The 20,661-nt window shown below is 38.5% G+C and overlaps 1 protein-coding gene across 4 annotated transcripts in view; it reads left to right on the top strand.

Moving 5' to 3' along the window:
• The window catches only part of nphp4 (nephronophthisis 4), a 417,576-nt gene that overhangs the window by 228,009 nt on the left and 168,906 nt on the right, over window positions 1–20,661 (top strand). For all 4 annotated transcript variants that reach the window (XM_059951738.1, XM_059951740.1, XM_059951739.1 and 1 more), the window contains exons 9-10: window positions 14,028–14,210; window positions 19,801–19,927. In XM_059951738.1, coding sequence (XP_059807721.1) covers window positions 14,028–14,210; window positions 19,801–19,927 — 310 coding nt within the window. The remainder of the gene's footprint in view (window positions 1–14,027; window positions 14,211–19,800; window positions 19,928–20,661) is intronic.

The raw sequence follows: 20,661 nt of genomic DNA, 5'->3' as shown, positions 1-20,661 counted from the left end.
TTATGGTTCTGATCTCGCATGCATGCGAGAACACGATATTTGTTAAATCCTTTATACAATCTTTGACAACACCTGTAAGTCATCCTACGGCCACCTGTTTTTGAGAGAACAAAGCCTGGTTTGTTCAGTCTTTTCTAATAATTTTCTAATCTGGTTCAGTTGTCCACTTCGTATCTTCACTGATAACATAGAATCATAGAAACCTACTGCACCAAAATAAGCCCTTACGATGTATCTGGTCCATGCCTGTCCACATCAATCCTATTTATCCATATTAGGCCTGTCTCCTTTTACTCCTTTCCTACCCAAGTACTTTTTAAGTATTGTAATAGTATCTGCCTCCTCTACCCCATCTAGCAGTGTGTTCCAAGTATTCACCACCCTCTGCAAAAGTTAAATTTCTCCCCTCTCACCTTAAATTTATGCCCTTAAATTTAAAATAGACTCCCCTGCCCTTTGAAGGAGATTCTGATTATCAATCTTATCTATGCCCCTCATAATTTTGTCAATCTCCGAATAGTCCCCTTTGTCACTATGAGAATAAACCCAGTCTGTCCAATTTCGCCTTATAACTTTATTCCAGGTAGTGTTCTGGTAAATCTCTGTGCTTTCTCTGTTGCTACCACATTCTTCCTGTTGTATGGCGGACAGATTCTGTACACAATACTTTTCTGGTCTAACAATAAATGCTTCTAACTCTTTATATTAAAAAAGTATTTACTGATTTTTTAAAATTTATTATGATGACCAGAGCTGCATATAGTGCTCCAAACATGTTCTAACTGAGCTTCTGTATAAATTTAGCACTTCAGTTCTGTACCTCTAGATTTTAACATCTTTAGTGGTCTTAATAGATATTTGGCCTCCTTATTTTTCCTAGACAATTATACTATCCTACACTAAATTTATGGAGTTTATTAACTAGTTGCTTGTCTCTCTTTCAAATTTATTAATATTTTCCCATCTTTCATTTTATTATCTCTGTCTGTGTTTTGGTACCCTCATCCTCGGTTTGTAATCATGCGGAATTTACTCTGACTTTTCAAACCCTTCTTTTAATTCTCCACATTCTGATATTCCTGTACAGGAAATTCTTCTATGATTGTTGCTTGCTAGGGGTGATGCTAGCTTTTTATATACTAACATAAACAGTGCATACAGATTATACACGAGGAAATCTGCAGATGCTGGAAATTCAAACAACAACACACACAAAATGCTGGTGGAACAGATTATGTTTATTCTACTTGAAATCTGGGATTATACTCTAGTTTGCTTCACTGACATATTAATTGCATTTGTATTTTCAAGTAAAAAATACAAATTTTGTATAATAAATTCAAAATAAAACCATTTCAAAGTTTTTTCCCTGACCACACTCGTTAATCCACAATATGAAGTAAGTGCAGGTGTTTTTTTTACACCACCTACAGGGAATTAGTGTTTCCCTGTATGTGATTGATTCTGATAATCATTTTCCATTATGCATGTTCACTGAGCTGAGATTTGGATTAGATGGAATAAGACAAATGGGCACTCAGCTGCTAAATTATGCATTGGATTTATTTTAATGAAGCAGTTTTCCTGGGATGATGATTAAAGCCAATTGATTTTTGCAATGCACTCAGTGGAACTGCCTTGAATTTGGTAAGAGAGATGGAGCACTTCAGTGAAGCTAGTCCAATTGCTTGCAATATGTTTGCTATTAAATTAAGAGTGGTTTGCAAATATTTCAAATTTATTGGTTCAGTGTTATCTTACTTTAAGCAAGTTACTTTAGGTTGGAATTTGTGCAGTCACTCCAAATTTTTGTCACCAATAAAATAATAAATAAAATAGAAAAGTATTTGAAGCTATGAGAAATTAAAGAATAAGTTGCCATTTCATTAAGTCTTAGGGAAAGCTTCACTTTCTTTACAATTCATGAAGCATTGTTTATGATGGCTTGGAGCATACAAGTTTTATGGCAATCTTCTGTCTTCTCACTGTTCGGCAGTTCTTCAAGATTGAGGATTATTTACTTCTGAGAGGGTTACCTACAGTCTGGATTTCTGGGTCCTGTGGTGGATAATAGGATCAATGTATGAACAATTAACTCTTTCATTATTGTGGCTGATTTAGTGTGTGAGGTGGTTCACTGCTTCCATCAATTAGCAGGACCTCTATCTTCCCCAGTGCATGGTTTTGAGGTACTGAGTAACAAAGGTATCTTGCCAACCAGAAAATGACATATTTGTGTCTACTCTATTTCATGTTGTCCACAACAGTAACTATCACCCACACGCTGAGTTTTTATTTTTCACAATAACTTCATGTTATCAAATGCCTGCAGGAAATTTAAATATATCTATATATTTAAATATAATATAATTTAAGAATACTAATATATCAAGCATGATTTTACTTTTATAAAAACATGTTTATCTTGTCTGGTTACTTTGAAATTTTTGAAGTGCCTTTAATAATAGCTCAATGACATTTTCCTTTCAACAGAATTTAAGCTTTCTGGCCTAATCCACCCACTCACACGCACAGACAGGTCTCCAGACTGCTTCTGGGCCTGAAGTCCTTGGCCCTGGACTCTCAGATTCACAGACACTGGGACTCCAGCTTATGACGTTGCTGACATCTGGGTATCTCAGGTCTCACTGATCACAGGTTTGAGCTTCAGGCCTTGACTTCTGGATTTGCACAACCTCTGACCCCAGTGATCCAGCCCTCATTACTCCTGCCCATATGCCAACTTTGGGATCACGGGTCTCCTCAGCGCTTGCTGACCTGACCTCTGGAATTGCTGGCCTTCAATTGTGAAGTGCTTCAACTGGGACTCTGAACACTGGCTCCTGCCCAGACTCTTCATTTACTGCCCCTAACCTCTAACTCCTCTTCATCCTTGTTGCTAACCCTTAATCTGTCTTCTAATACCCTGCACTTCCCCAAAGCCTTCTCTATAAACCTAAAAACACAACTAAACCTGAATCCTGACTTCAACGTATGTCGCAGCTCAGTGCCATTATGATTCCTAAGTTATAATATTTAAAAGATTGTCATCACAAATAAACCCTAAACCATGAATGAAAACCTCTATAAAGAAACAGTCCAAGCAAAAATGAAGTAATATTTTGCCACCAATCAGAATGTTGACAGATGACCTGGCAAGTTACAATTACTTCATTGCCGTGCCCAATAATTACCATCTTCGTCAATTTGAGGAAACAAATAGGATCCTTTTTGTGATTGGCAGGATGTAATGAATAGTGTGTCATTGGGATCATTGCTGGGGTCTCAAACTTTCAGAATTTATATAAATGTGTAGGATGGAGGATAGAAGGTGCAATGTAGGCCCAGCCAGTAATTAGAAAAGCTCACAGAATGTTTTTGTTTATAGGAAGGGGAATTGAAAGTAGGGAGCTTATGCTTCAAGTAATATAGGACATTAATGTGAAAATATTTGTAATGTATACAGTATTTTTCTTGTTTAAAGAAGGATATAAATGAATTTGAAGCAACTTAGAGAGGTTAACTTATTTCAAAAGGGTGGGTTGTCTTCTGAGGAAAACTAGGTTCATATAATTTTCATATTTCAAAATATGCTTTATTTTTAAAATAACTTCAAAATATGTTAACACAAAACATTGAAATCAAATGTCTTCATGACAAGTTACGTTATTCCGTTACTTACCTAAAAAAAAACCTCATCATCAGTTACTCACCATTTAGAAACTTAGTTCATGGGGTTTTAGCACAAATTTGTTTGCAATGGCATGAGATCCTTAAACTATGGACAATCTGTATCTGCTGGAATTTAGAAGAGGGAGAGTTAAAAGTTTGAAGTAAATTTATTATCAAAGTACATATATGTCACCATATACAATCCTGAGATTCATTTTCTTGTGGGCATTCACAGTATATACAAGAAACACAATAGAATCAATGAAAGACCACACCCAATGGAACAAACAACCAGCAATTGTACATGTGACAACAAACTGAAAATACAAAAAGCTGTGCTTAGCCTCATAGTCATGTATAAAGGGAGTAGAGCCGTGGGTTAAGCCTTCTGGTGCACCTGTGCTGATGGAGAATGTGGAGGAACTTTTGTTGCCAATCCAACCTGACTTGGGTCTGCAAGTGAGGAAATCGAGAATCCAGTTGCACCAAGAGGTATTGAGGCCTAGGTTTTGAAGCTTATTGATTAGTTTTGAGGGGATGATAGTATTGAATCCGGAGCTGTAGTCAATGAAGAGCATTCTGATGTATGCATTTTCACTGTCTAGATGTTCCAAAGTTGAGTTAAGAGCCAATGAAATGGGATCCTATGTTGTCCTGTTGTGGCAGTAGGCAACTCGGAGCAGATTCACGTCACTGCTCAGGCAGGAATTGAGAAGCAGCTTATTCACAGAGATATACTGTAAGTGCTACTGGATGGTAGTCATTAAAGCAGGTTATCACGTTCTTCTTAGGCACTGGTATAATTGAAGCCTTCCTGAAGCAGGTATGTCCTCAGACTGTCAAAGCAAGAGGTTAAAGATATCTGTGAATATCCTGTGACAATTGTAATGTATTAATTCAAATCCCCTGGTTACCCTTTCAATATGGCCTTGCCTATTGACTCAGAGCAATCCTGTAGCCACACCCTTGCTTCCTGTGAACACCTCTTTGTTGTCCTTACTTCTGGACCCTTGCTCTTTTGCTTCTGCCTGTTTGAAGGTAGGAGGAAGACAGTTTTGATTGAAATATATAAGCTCCCATGGGTTCCTGAAAGGGTGAATGTGGAGAAAATATTTCTTCATGTGGAAAATTAGGCATCAGTTTAAAAATAGGAGTTGTCCACTTAACACAGACATGAGGTGAATTTACAGCTCAGGTCATAAGTGGCTTCCCAGAGTAAGTAGAAGAAGAATTTTTAAACATTTTTATGTCAGTGATAGACAGATTCTTTATCAGCTGGGGTTGAAAGTTAACTGTGCATGAACAAGAGTATAGGATTGAGGTTACACTGAGATTGTTATGATCTTATTAAAAAGCAGGTCAGTCTTGTGGAGCTAACTTGCCTACACCTACTCCTAAATCATACACCTATTTCATTGGTAAAGTTGTTGAAGATGGTTGGGGCTGGGACACTGCCATGTAGAACTCCTGCAGTAATACTCTGAGACAGAATCATTTACTTCCAAGAAGCGCAATTATCTTCCCTTTTGTGAGGACTTCTGGTAAGATGGCGGTGTGCTCAGATGCAGTAGCTTCTGTGGGGCCAACCAAAGGTGTTATTGTCTTTTTAAGATATGTTTTTTTCACAACCTCAAGACCCTGCTGGACATAAAGAACTTAAAGTACTGCAGGTGCACCCCTATTAGTGAATTGCTCATTGACAGAGAAACTGAAGGAGCTGGACTTTGTGTGGATCGTGATACTGCGCGTCAGAGAGATGTTGGAGTGTGTGCATGAAGAAAGTACGCAGTCTAACTGCAAGTGATCATTTTAGTTGTTATTCTTGTGATCGCAAGTCTCTGTTGCACTCTGTTAATGTGGAATGCTGCAAATCTGTTTCACAGGTTCATTGGTGAACGGTGGGGTCCACAGCAGGGAAGCTGTGTGGCCCTGATTGTAGCGTGGACTAGGCCTCAAACTTCCATGTTGCCTGCATGCAGACAACCAGGAGAGAGACATCAGAGCTGGTGCGCTCCACTGGAGTGCTAAAGGCTGTATTCATGTATGGTTGAATGAAAGTTAAACTTGAACTAGAACCTGAACTTGAGATATAGTGCCAACTCTGTTGAGTTTTCCCTTTGATTTACCTTGACTTAATTTTTACTGTACTTCCATAATGTCACACTTTTATTTCCTGTGGAGCATCAAGAAAACTCACCTCTGCCCCAGGATACTGACTGACCTTTACCACTGTACCATTGAGAGCATACTCACCAACTGCATCTCAGTGTGGTATGGCAATTGTCCCGTATCAGACTGCAAAGCACTCCAGCAATAACCTTTGGAAGTATTTTTTTTGGATCATGTTTCTGATGTGGTCAGGAGCCAAATTGTAGTGGTGAGACCGAGATTGGGCTTTAGTATGTAACTTATTTGTGGTTAATTGCTGATGGATGACAGGATTGACATTGCCTACTACCACTTGTAACAGCAGATGGAATGTAATCTTCACAAATGTAAGGTAATGCTATAATGAATAATGCCTTGGGGATCTTGGTGTACAAGTCCAAGGATCACAGAAGAAGGTAGCACAGTGAGGCAGAAGGCATATGGAATATGTGCCTTCATTAGCCAGGGTAAGAACATAAGAACAGAGAAGTTATGGAACAACTTAATACAGATAGGTTAGGCCATTACAGCTGTTGCATGGACAGTTCTGCTTTTGCAGGATGGGAAGGATGTGATTGTTCTGGAAGTTTACCAGGAAATTAGATTAGATTAGATTCAACTTTATTTCCATTGTGCCAAGTACAGATACAAAGCCAAATGAAATGCAGTTAGCATCTAACTAGAAATGCGAAGAATAGTGTTATTTACAAAATAACTGTGAATAAAAAGTAAGTGCTATAGCACACAAATATGAAAGTACTAAGACAGTACAATATGGGAGCAATACTGCTTAGCACTGTGATGTGAGGTTCAGCAGGGTCACAGCCTCAGGGAAGAAGCTCTTCCTGTGCCTGCTGGTGTGGGAGTGGAGGCTTCTGTAGCGCCTACCGATAGGAGGAGAGTAAAAAGACCATAGTTAGGGTGAGATGCATCCTTGATAATGCTTTTCTCCCTGTCCATGCAGCGTTTATGGTAGATGTTCTCAATGGTGGGCAATTGGGTGCCAGTAATCCGCTGGGCGGTTTTCACCACATGCTGGAGTGCTTTGCAGTCTGATACGGGACAATTGCCATACCACACTGAGATGCAGTTGGTGAGTATGCTCTCAATGGTACAGTGGTAAAGGTCAGTCAGTATCCTGGGACAGAGGTGAGTTTTCTTGATGCTCCACAGGAAATAAAGGCGCTGTTGCGTCTTTTTAATCAGGATGGAGGAGTTCAGGGATCAGGTGAAATCCTTGGAAATGTGGACACCAAGGAATTTGAAGCTTGATACACGCTCCACTACAGCTCCATTGATGTAGATGGGGACGTGAGTGAGCTCCTAGCATGCCTGAAGTCCACAATGATCTCCTTGGTCTTCTGGGTGTTAAGGGCCAGGTTGTTGTTGGCACACCACGCGGCCAGGTGCTGGACCTCGTCCCTGTAGGCCGTCTCATCATCCCCTCTGATCAGGCCAACCACTGTGGTGTCGTCTGCGAACTTAGTTATAGAGTCAGAACCATGTGCAGGAACGCAGTCATAGGTGAAAAGGGAGTACAGAAGAGGGCTCAGCACACAGCCTTGAGGCACGCTGATGTTCAGGGTGAAAGTGGAGGAGGAGAGGTTGTCTAACGTAACAGATTGGGGTTTGTTAGTCAAAAAGTCCAAGGTCCAATTGCAGAGGGATGAGCTGATACCAAGCTGGTGAAATTTGGCGATCAGCTTGGAGGGGATCACAGTATTGAATGCCGAACTAAAGTCAATGAATAGCATTCTGATGTAAGAGTTGGGGCTGTCCAGGTGGGTCAGGGCAGAGTGAAGTGCCGTGGAGATGGCATCCTCTGTTGACCTGTTGGTGCGATAGGCAAAATTGATGGGGGTCCAGGGTAGTGGGCAGACAGGATTTCAGATGTGATAGAACCAGTCTCTCAAAGCACTTTGCAATGATGGGGATGAGTGCAACAGGGCAGAAGTCATTCAGGCCCATGGCAGTGGAATGCTTCAGCACTGGCACAATGGTGGCGATTTTGAAGCTTGTGGAGACAACTGCCTGGGCCAGGGACAGATTGAAAATGTTCGTGAAGACCCTGGCCAACTGCCCTGCATAGATGAGCAGATGGCCAGGTATTCCATCCAGACAGCTACCTTCCATGTATTCACCCTGCTAAGGGTGGCATAAACATCGGAGGTGGAAAGTGAAAGAGGCAGTTCACCGGGTGGGAGATCCGCTTTGGAGGTGATCTCCTTGTTCTCTCGGTCAGAGCGAGCGTAGAAGTAATTGAGTTCATCAGGAAGGGAAGCAGAACTGGAAGGGGGCACAGTACTAGGTGGTTTGAAGTCTGTAATGACCTATATGCCATGCCACAGGCACCAGGGGTCCGAGGAGTTGAAATGATCCTTGATACTCTGTTTGTATGTGTGTCTAGCATGAGAGATTCCCCTCCTCAGGTTGACCCTAGCTGAGCTGTAAGCCTTCTGGTCTCCAGATCTGAAGGCTGAATCTGGCTTTGAGCAGGAGGCGAACCTCTCTGTTAAACCAAGGTTTTTGATAGGCTGGGTTTGTTTCCCTGGAGTGAAGGAAGTTGAGGTGGTGCATGACTGGGATGTACAAAATCACACATAGACTGTATAATTAGAAATAATAATTCCTAATTCCAATAATTAGTAACTTTTCCCCATTGCTGTGGTGCAGAAAACCAGAGGGGTAAAAGGTTTAGAGAGAATCTGAGGAAGATGGCAATATGAATCTGGAATGCTTCACCTAAGTGGGTGCTGGGGATGGAGACTCACAACATTTAAGAAGTATGTGGAGAAACACCTGAATTGCCAAGAAATGAAAGGCTACAGACCACTTTCTAGAGGATCATATTAATACAGATGGATATTCTATGATTGGCATTGACCGTTGTGGGCTTATTTATTAGACTCTGTGACTCTAGTTTTTTTCTGGTTTGCAGCCATAACATTACTTGAATAGGGTTGCCTTGCCAAGCTGTAGGAATGTTGCTGTTGTTACTTGGACATTAGTAAATCACATGATTTTTACAATAACTTTATCATTTTATTGTCAAGTTCCCAAGGCTTGCTTAGTTATTTTTTTCCACATTCCAGATTTAGTTAATTATTTACATTTATATTCCCTAACTGACACTGTGGGATTCAGATCCATATATAGTTGGTTCTGGTTAATTGGGACACATTGAGATCATTACATTTTGGCCCAGTTAAGGGCTGCCCCAATTTGCTGAAGTTTCATGGAAATTGTTGAAACTTCCATTTAACTGAGAAATAATTATGTATTTAAATAAAATACAGAACAAATTAGAACACTACCAATACTATATTTCTTAAGCATGGTGTAGTGTCCAAAAGCCATATGAATACACATGACAGACGCTAATTAGAAGCAGTACAGTAACAGTCTCCTGTCCCAATTAAGTGGAATAGTGTCCCAAATAGAGAAAGGGAATCCCAACTATTTTCTCAATTAGCTTTTGTTCTTTGAGTTGTCCCAGCTAAGTGCTACCCCAACTAACCAATGGACAATTAACCAACATCCACAACATTTGGATCAATGGTCCAAAACTCTGGATGCTAATTCAATAGATGAAGCTCTATTCTATCCTAACATAATAAATAGCAAGAACTTAAAAAGAACTGCATTCCTAGTTATTAATAATTCAAGATCTGTTCTTGCCTCTAGTTTAAGTAAGTAAATGGAACTTGAATTTAGTTCCTGTTAAAAAATCTTTACAAAGAATGTTTTATATATTGTAAGCTAATTAATTATAAACCACTTTTCTAATTATACATTTATTTTGTGTCAGAAAACTGGTAAAAATCAAATTTTGGTTACTTTAACATTGTGAAGGGCTGATATTCAACTAATGAATAGTGGTCCTGGTCCCATACTCTTCTCCTTACACAGTACACGCTTCCATTAGGAGACATTAGAGAGCATAAACTTCATTTCCACAGTTAATGCAGGTGACACACAATTGTATGTATATCTCCATTGAGCCTGATGATGTATGGCTGCAATAAACAAATGGATGAGTAACGATTTTGTAAAACTAAATGAAAATAAAACTGAAATACTTTTGGTTGATCCCAAAGCCAAAAGAGATAAATTTCTGTATAAACTTGAGAACTTGGCCCCCCGTGACATCAGAAGTAACTAGCTTGGGTGTTACCTTTGATTTAGATTTAACTTTGAAATCCCACATAAAGAAAGGGACCAGAGCAGCATTCTTACACTTGAGAAATATTGCAAAGATATGTTTGTTTCTGTCACATGATGATGGTGGGAAAAAAACCTCAGCATAACAGTAAAGGTGTGAACCAGGGCATTACAACTAATTCATGTCCTTATATTAAATAGATTAAATAACTGCAATGTACAGACCTTCCAAAGCAATCTATTGACAATATTCAACTCATCTGGAATGCTGCTGCTAGACTTTTAACCAAAACCAGAATGAGGGAATATATCACTTCAGTTCTTGCTACTCTGCATTGGCTTTTTGTATCTTTTAGAATTGATTTTAAGGTCCTTGTTTCTAAAGCTCTTAATGGTTTGGTACATCAATCCTGCTAAAGTTCTCAAGTCTTCTTCCTCCAGTATCTTAACTTTAAACAATCTCCCTCAAAAGATAATTGGCAGGTCAGTTTTTTTTTAAACTACGCTCCTGAACTGTGGAATTCAATACTGTACCTAAAATTATAATGGATGTAGACTCAGTTGGCACTTTTAAATGTCAGCTCAAAATCTATTTATTTAACCTTGCTTTTAACTAACATCTTTTTGTCTTTTATTTACATATTTTTATTTTTATTCTTCATTTCATTTTCAAATTTGTATTTTTATGCCATTGTAAAGTACTTTGAATTAGATCATTTATATGAGAAGTGCTCTATTAAGTTATTATTATTAAAAAGACATAGAAATTGACAATCCTCTTACTGTTTATATTTTATTCAAACAACCTTTGCCTTATAGACTAAATTTCCCAAATCAATTCCATCGTCTTTGTTCTAGGCATAATTTGTATATTCATATCATAAATTTTATTCTGTTTTGTAGTAAACTGATCCATTGAGACCCATTTCACTGAACAATTACATCATTACTAAATTCATTGCTCATATGATTGATTTGTAATGTTGGAAAACTAATTTGAAAACACAAAAATGCATCCAATTGGAAAATAATTGAATATTTTAATTGAAAAATTATACACTAGAAACTGTAATGCATAAAATCTCTTGGGTTAATTCATTTGGATTTATAAACAGATTTTCAGTTTTCTGATCTTTATTTGATGCAGCACATCTCAAAGCCTTGCACCAGCTTATGTTATGGTTGCCAGTCGGCATTCATTTGGAAATGTACAAATCCTGCAGAATTGTCATCATGTTTATATTGTTTTGTGTTCTTAATTTATTAATCATCCTTTTCCAGCACTAAATAGACTCAGCTTTCATCACTCTGTTGATCTTGTTCAAGGAGCAGATTTACCAAATTGCTAATTGCACAAGCTCGCAGTTTGTGGTCATGAAATGTTCTGTTTATTTGAAAACCTCAATATTTGAAATTATATTCATTTTGATCCTTCAATAGCATTTTTGAAGTGAATAAAGACAGCAAAGTCGGAAGTTTTATCCAAAAAGTATATAATCAATAGCTTCTGAGATGTTGAAACTTAAACACTAACTCAAAATAGATGAAAGTGAATTGGCAGTCCATTTAACATCTCATTTGATTTTTTAATCTATAGAAGTCAAATAAAGGTAAAATGAGGTCCCAAAGTGCATTCATCCATTTTGTGTTAATGCTATACACTAATTCTACTCCAGTTTGAACTATTTATTCCCTTACAAGGATAATTTGGTTATATTCCAGATAAACAATAGGGTTAGTCCTACTCATATCAAAATTAGGCAATATGATTTTATCCCATTTTACATTACTTTATTTGGCATTCTCAGGTCTCTAGCTTGTTCTCTGTTCTCACTGAGTGAGAGAAAAGCAACTAACTTTTGCTAGTGACTCATAGACTAGCTAATAAAAAGGGCCAAAGGAAAAAAATTATGAGAGTTTTTGAATTCTTCTTTGTGGGATAGTGAGCCTTTGATCAGGTTACTAACTTCTGAGAACAGTAACTAACATTTTAAATAACAAAGAAGCCCTTCACCACCCATAGAGAAAGCTCAGAAGCTCTCATCATTTTCTCCCATAGTATTTTTGTTACCTAGTCGGAGTTTTTTGTTTTTCTGTCTCTTAAGAGAACAGAAAAGAAGTGGTAGTCTGGCAGAGAAGTCTAAGGCCCTAGTTTAAAGCTGTAGTCCCCACTGATGTTGCCAGTGTTCTCCACCGTCATCATGTGTGTTCCTATTCTGCCACGGCAGGTCATGTCTCACAAGCCTGACTGACTTATTCAAGGAAGTAACAGGAGAAATTAATGAAATCAGAGAGGTATAATGTAGTGTATATGGATTTTAATAAGGCCTTTGACAAGGTTCCCTACGATAGATTCATTCAGGCAATTAGGAAGTGTGTGTTCTAGAGAAATCAGGCTGCGTGAATTTGGAATGAGCTAGGTCAGAGAAGGAGGGTGGTAGTAGATGAAGAGTGTTTTGCCTGGTGGTCCATGACTAGTGGTGTTCCAGAGGGATCTGTTTTGGGACCCCTGCTCTTGTGAATTTTATGAATGACTTATGTGTGGACATGGAAGGGTGAGTTAGTAAGTTTGCAGATGACTCAAGGGTTGGTGGTGTTTGGATAGTGTAGAAATTTGTCATAGGTTACAACGGGACATTGATAGGATGCAGAGCTGGGCTGAGACGTGGCAGATCTAATTCAATCTGGAGAAGATTTAAGTTAATACAGGTGTATAGTGTGTTGGCCTTCAACTCTGGTTAGTCCAACTAAGAATAATATATCCAGGTATTGTTGCCTCATGTAAAAAATATGGAAACTTCAGAGAGGATGCAGAGGAGATTTATTTACTTGCCTGGATTAAAGAGCACGTCTTATGAAGATACACTGAGCAAGCTAGAGCTTTTGTCTTTGGAACGAAGGAGGATGAGAGGTGACTTAACGGAGTTGTATTAAGATGATACGAGGTATAAATAGGGTTGTCAGCCAGCACATTTTTACCAGAGCGGCAAAGGCTAATATGAAAGGACATTATCTAAGGTAACTGGAGGAAAGTATGAAGGCATGTCAGAGGTAAGTTTTTACTCAAAGAGTTGTGAGTATGTGGAATGCCCTGCCAGGGTTGGTGGTAGAGACAGATAACATTAGGGACATTTAAGTGACTCTTAGTTAAGCACATTGATGAAGGAAAAATGGAGGGCTATATGGAAGAGAAGAGTTAAAGTGAGCTTAGAGTAGGTTAAAAGGTTGGCACAAGGTTGTGAGCTGAAGATCCTGTACTGTGCTGTACCTCTCTGTGTTCTGTGTTGTAAGGAGGCGATCTAAAAATGTCAAAAAAATTAACTTATAAATAACTTATTTGGGGGCAAACTATGTAAACACATAGAATGAGGGAGAAAGGGAAAAGCTCAGTTAGATGACGTGGAGGAAGAAGGAAGCTTGTACTGAGCATACAAATCAGATTGAAGCAGTTAAATCAAATTACCTCTTTCTATGTTGCATGATCCCTGTAATTTTATGTAATTTAGCAACTTTTACAAAAGCACTTTAATTAGTAACTACTTTATTATTTCAGAACTAAAAATTCCATGGGGTATTTTTTATATGGCAGAACACTTCTATAGCAGCAATTCTGCCTATTAAAATTACATGTGTGTGATTTTAATGAAGTGTGCATAAATCACTTCAGCTCTGCATTACATTCCAAGATCACGAAGGGGAAAACTTAGATTATGCGTTAAACCATGAGTCAGCCAATTGTACACTTTTTTAAAATTTTGATTAAATTAATAATTTTGAAATGAACAAAGTTATTGACGTTGAAAAGAAAAGTTATGCATTGCTTGTGGGTTAATGAAAATACAAGGATTTCATAAAAATCGCAGAAAATACTTTTCAAAAATCGTGGTGCTTTTTAAGTCTGATATGAATAACATTCCTGTATTTTGCTTTACAACATTTTTGCCACATTGAAGTTCTTCATAATTCAAAGTTGTTGTTGGTGTATACTAATTAATGATGAGTTCTGCATAATGTTTTGCTAAAGATGCAAATATTTTTGTTTACAGATGTCTTCTAGCACCTCCATGGATAAAACGGCATATATGCAAACACTGAGATGGGCTGTTTGGAATCCATTCATGGGACCCTGCGCCTCTGATGTAACAGTACCACTTCAGGGTGGACCTTCACCAAACCCAAGCAATTTGCTGGTTTACAAAACTCCCTCCACAGAGATGAGTTCAGATGAGGTAGGTGCTCTCTGGTCTGTACTATAAAGTTACCTATACTGATCGTTTTTCGTAATCATCAACCTGCTGTGTGCTGGAGAGGCTCTTGAGTTACCTTTGGAATTCTGAACTACTGATCACAGATCTGTACTGTCATAGCTGTTTACTTACGACCTCAGTGATGCTGTTTGGAGACCTACCAATTTAAAATAGGTAGTGAAAGTATGATACGCAGTCTTTAAATAAATTTTAATTTTCTGAACTGTAATGTCCCTTGTCCTAGATTTAAGCAGTCAACACTAAAGGAAAGAACTACTTGTATTCTTGCACCACATTTCATGACCTCAGGATATTCTGAAGTGTTTTATGAAATGTGAAGTACATTTAAAGTGGAGTCACTGTTGTAAGATAAAAAATTCAACAACTCATCTGCCTACTGCAGGGTCTTAAGTTAGTTCAATAGTTCAGTTGTTCCATTTAATATCAAAGAATGTATATGATATACAACCTAAAATTCTTACTCTACGCAGACATCCTTGAAACAGAATAAAATCCCCCAAAGAATGACGGAAAGATGCAAGAACCCCAAAGCCCCTCGCCCTCCACATACAAGTAGCATCAACCCTCACCCCTCCCTCTTCCCCCCCTCATATTATTCTAGCATAAAGCATCAGCTTTCGCACCACCCACCATGCAAGTCCTTCAAATACTCTCTCTCTCTCTCTCTCTCTCTCTCTCCCCCTCTCCCCCTCTCCCCCTCTCTCCCTCTCTCCCTCTCTCCCTCTCTCCCTCTCTCCCTCTCTCCCTCTCTCCCTCTCTCCCTCTCTCCCTCTCTCCCTCCCTCCCTCCCTCTCCCTCCCTCTCCCTCTCCCTCTCCTTCCATGGTGAAAGGGGAGACGACGGTTGCTACTCCAATGTTACAGTCAGTCTGAAGCCTCCTTTTTTATTTCAAGTTCCCCGACTTGAGAATTGCCAAATCAATTGCCAAGTGCTGGGCCCACCAACAGCCGTTTTCACTGTCTTTGATGTTGCAGTCCCCACTACGCTTCAGTACGTGACACCGACGAGAATTTGTCTGCACAGGGCTGCACGGGCCCTGAAGTTGCCTGACTTCAGGCCAAACCTGGACACACCGAAACACGGCCAATCAGCGAGCTCTAAGAATGGGAACACGCGCTGTGCAGAACTGCAGTGCTTGAGTGCCACTGTAGATCAAAGATCCCGAAGGAATCCCACCCACCATGAAAAGGAAAGCAGGGACATTAGAATAGGAAAAATTCAATTGTTTCACTAATGAGCTGGGAGAAGTTGCTCTCTGGTGCCATCCCTAGCTCCACCCACTCCTATAGTGATGATAAGATTAACTGTTTTAGTAATATTGATTGACAGACACAGATTGGCAAGATCCTTGGGAGAACTCCCCTTTTCTCTTTTTTTTGGTATTCATTTTATTATCCACATATGTCACTGCCTTTAGTAATAGAGGAAGAAAACTAAGAAATATGATACTAGATCTAGTTGGGAACACATTTGAAATTTGATTAAACAACTTTCAGAAGCAGTAATAATGAGATGACCAGTTTAGATCAGATAGGCAATAACAACCCTGCTGAAACCCTGATGTTTCTCGGCCCGAAACATCAACTGTACTCTTTTCCATTGATGCTGCCAGGCCTGCTGAGTTCCTCTTACATTTTGTGTGTATTGCTTGGATTTCCAGCACCTGCAGATTTTCTCTTCTTAATAATAATAATAATAATAATAATAGAATAACCAGTTCAGTAATTGTGATTGAGCAATGAGCAATAATCATAGAATCATACAGCACAGAAACAGGCCTTTCAGCCTTTGTCCATTCAAACTAAGGTGTCTTCCTGAGTGTTCCCATTTATTAGCATTTGGTCCATAGCCCTCTAAATCTTTCTGATCTTTTAAACATTGTAGTTGTATCCCCCTCTACCACTTCCTATGACAGCTTATCCCAAATACCCACAAGTCTCTGTGTAAAAATAAAACTTGATCATCAGGTCTCCTTATGTCCGCAAGATCCTTAAGAGTATGCCCTTTTTCTCCTTTTTAGAGTTTATATTATTCTTTGGCATAAGTCCCTGGCTTTAGCAGTAGAAGCCTGATCTTGTTGTCAAGCCAACTCAGTGCACAAATGTTTTCAAGAAAGTTCAGGCCATCAGAACTTTGGATATTGCTATTCTCTAGACTGGGAGACCTGATACCTTGTTGAGCAGTCTCACTGTTTTTAAATTATTAAATGTTGTTGGACCAGGAATCAGATCTGGAACAGGTAGAATTAAAATAGAGATGAAATAAACAGATTCAGTTGTGAAGTTTGAATGGAGAGTTTACTTTCTTGTATACTGTCGCAACCAGGTGACCTGCACATAATCTCCAGAAAGTTCACCCACATTGTGCAACTGTGACATTCCTTCTTGGTTTCTACTTTGACAAATTATTACGTTTGTTTCCAGTTTAGTGTCAAAGTCTGTCCATTCCCTTGGAATCAGCTGTTTATTTATGTTTTTTTTAAACTTTATTTAAGGGGGTGGAGATAAGCGATCCCAGTTCTCAATAATGTGCATTTCCTGATAATGAGCCTTAAGTCTCAAAAAATGTTCAGATCTGATTCCTGATCTATTATCATTAAATCACTTTTGAAAGGAAAGCCAATGTTGGTACTAGAGAAGGTGTCTGTGTCCTAGGTAATAAAAGGAAAATGCCTCAACTTTGCCAAATCTTGAAAGCATTTGTATGAGATAAAGATCAGGCTCCGTTGTCTAGATGTCCATGTGTAGAAAACTCCAAAGAGAGGATATTAGATAGCTGCTGTTACTCAAGCAAATTACAGTTCAGTCAGCTGGTATGCTAATAAGACAGACATGGGAAGTTACTAATTATTAATAAATTCCGTCAGTTACTTGTATGAAATTTCTTTTCTTGGAGTATAAAAGTGCTGTCGTGATTCATTGGTCAACCCAAACAGCGTAGGTACATTAAAATACAGAAGCTAAGTGTATGGATGAAAAGGAAGAAGCTAGGAAGATGTGATAGACAGAGATGAAACAGACTGTATGGTACATGAACCCCTGTGTGAACATATTGGGCTCTATCATCTGTTTCTGTGCTGTCAATTCTGTCTAATTCTCCAGCATATGTTGCAATCTTTGGCAACTATGGAAAGAAAACCTGGAAGAAAAGTGTAATAAGAGCCTTGGGCTGGAACAGATTTGGATGTGCACCTATTGCTGTAACAAATGGCTACTTTTTCCTGAGTGTGAAACTGGATTAAAATCTGGGAATATTATTCCACTTGAAAAAGTTGTTGAACAAAATGGAAGCTTTTGCTTTTACCAAGAAAAGTTTAAGAAGTCAGTGGTGCACTCTGCACACTCAGCAACAAAACTAATGTCATGAGCTACTTTTAACTTGGCAAGAATGTTCATTTTTTAAAGAATTTATAACGGATTGTATTACAGTTAAATCTGTGCCACACAATGATATCCTGCTGTGATATCCTGCTGTCTTTATTTATTTAGAATGTGTAAATTTCTTATATCCATAAATTTCTATCAAAGGCATTAAGATAATGATCTGGCAATTTTCTCATGTATTGTAATGCTTTTGTGTGCCATTCACTGGAATTTAATCTGAAACCCAATTGCTAAATGTCGCCAGGCCCTTAATGACAGGCTTGTGTGATTTGCCAAATTTGTGCCATGATTCTTTTGTTATACTTGTGTAAAGTTAATTTAAGGCAAGGAAATTGCATGGATCACTCATACAGAAATGATTCTTGCCTTCAGTTGAGAAGTTCAGTTCTTAAAATATTATTTTGCCTGAGAAATTAATTTTCCTTGGCTTGAAACCTTAATGTGGATTCTCACTTGCCTGCTCGATATTGATCTCCCACCTGCTGGTGTTACTTGGCCAAATCATTGCTTACCTGTGTTTTACCCACCATACAATAAAAATCACACCCACTGCATTTACAATATGATTCATTATTCTGTATATTGTGAACATTATAAATTGAATCATTTAAAGATCTCACTCTGCTTGATATATAACTTGGCTGTAGGCTCAACAGAAATGCTTTAATGGGAAAATCAGTTTATCAACATTCTGAGAAGTTGGTAATTGGGTTTTTCTGTCATGATGATACTTATAAATCTTGTTGGCTGCACACCTGAGAGACTTAGAACAGAACAAATTGTAATTGCATACTGTGGTGTTTGTATGAAAAACATCTTCTTTGCTTCCTTTCAGCTCACATCCTGTGTTAAAAGTCCATCACAGAAACCTTTAGTTTTCCTCAGCATGCTGGGGTTGAAGGTTAAAATAATATTTTGTTGGTTTACCATGAGTTAAATTATATATTATTATCAATAAGATTTATTTTTGAAATGAAATTACTTACTTTTGAAGTTCCAAGCAAGCCTTTAAAACCTTCATCCACCACTGGGTCCATTACTTCTTAATGCACACAAAATGCCGGAGGAACTCAACAGGTCAGACAGCATCTATGGAAAGGAATAAACAGTCAACATTTTGGGTCAAGACTATTTAGTGTGAGTTGCCTTCACCTAGCATCTACAAATTTTCGTGAGTTTATCAGTCCATCACTCCCTCCCTGCCACGCTTTATGATGACACTGATTCTGATAATGGTAAAATGTTGCTGCCACTGGAGGCATGTAAATTGGTGTTGGACCCATTGCACAGTTTCAGATAAAAATATATTTTAGGGTGCGAAAAGAATTTATAGAGTCTTGTTTCTAATCATACCACTATAATGTATAACCAAAAGATTTGTCCCACCTGGTGGCTTGGCTTTACCTCATATCAGCAAAACAAATTCTGAGATCATTATCTCAGTATACTTCATGAGTTCTTCTCATGAGCAAGTTAACAGATTGTAAAATATTCTTGAGTCATCTTGGGCAACACATAGATCCACATTAAAAGAAAATGTTTATTTTCCAATTCTATTGGGTGATATGGAAATGAGTGGAGTGAACTTGTAGCATCAGCTGGCATTGTAGAATGACAGGAAATGACTTTATTCGGATAGGTCAATTTTATTTTGATAGGATGAAAATCTAGACAACAGTATCTAAGTAAATTAAGTTCAACAGCAGTTGCAAAGTTCAGCTCTAGCCACTATAACATAGCTCACTTTTTTGGCATTTAATGCCTCCCTCCACCCTTTAAGCATTTCCCATTTTCGTCACTGGTGCACCATCATATGCATGCAGCAACTCCCTTAGGCTTCTTTCAGCAGTATCCCTCAAACCTATGACCTGTGCCATACAGAAGTATCAGGCACAAATAAATGACATCATCTCCAAGTTGCACATCATTGTAACTTATACACATGTCTCTATTCTTCCAAAACCCTGTAACTCACCACCTAAAACACTGTGGGACTGTCTTTAGAGGAACCAATATATATATATATATATATATATATATATATATATATATATATATATATATAAAACCACTATCTTCAGATCAATTAAAACAGGCAATCAATTTTATTAATGAGAGGCTTGTGTAAATGGGAAGTAAATCTCAGAAAGTTAATTCTCTATTTTTAGGTGAAACAGGTGGAATCAGGTACTATTACCTTTCACTTTTCATGCCGTGGAGATAGGCGTGCGAGCCTTGGTTCTGAACAGCTAGCAAATATGCCTGAGAAAAAATCCCAAATGTCTTCAGCATCCAGTAAGTTGCTTGCTAAATGCTTCAGAAGGAATTTTCTTAGGAGCTTTTTGAACAATTAGTATGCTTGTAGCACAAGTTATGCAACATGTACAATAATTTTTTTCTAACCTTATATTTCAGAATACAGTTTCAAATCTCAATCAGGAACAGGAAAATGAAATGCCTGTATCTTTTCATCATAATTTTTTTCTTCCATAATGTACCTTCCTGGGCTTCATATCAAATATTTTTGATGATAATCTTGTTATATATCTTGGCATGTTTTCTTGCATCAGATGGTTTGTACAGGTGCAAGTTGTTATGAAATACGGCAATAAAGAATGTCAGAGTGGCAGTTGATGAAAAGTTCAGTAAACACAAAGTATACTGCAGATGCTGTGGTCAAATCAACACATACAAACAAGCTGGATGAACTCAGCAGGTCGGGCAGCATCTGTTGAAATGAGCAGTCAACGTTTCAGGCCGAGGCCCTTCGTCAGGACTGAAGAAGGAGGGGGCAGGGGCCCCATTAAGAAGGTGGGGGGAGGGTGGAAAACCAATCCGAGGAAAGATCAAGGGGTGGGGGAGGGGAAACCGGGAGGGGATAGGCAGGAGAGGTGAAGAAGGAATGTAAGGGGAAAGCACTATGGGTAGTAGAAGAAGGCAGAATCATGAGAGAGGTGATAGGCAGCTAGAAGAGGAGACAGAGTGAAAGTGGGATGGGGGAAGGGAGAGGGAGGGAATTACCGGAAGTT

The sequence above is a fragment of the Hypanus sabinus genome, chromosome 27 (assembly GCF_030144855.1).
Source record: "Hypanus sabinus isolate sHypSab1 chromosome 27, sHypSab1.hap1, whole genome shotgun sequence".
Taxonomy (NCBI): Eukaryota; Metazoa; Chordata; class Chondrichthyes; order Myliobatiformes; family Dasyatidae; genus Hypanus; species Hypanus sabinus.
Note: the sequence above shows the minus strand (reverse complement) of the source record. Positions and strands in the feature narration are given on the sequence as shown.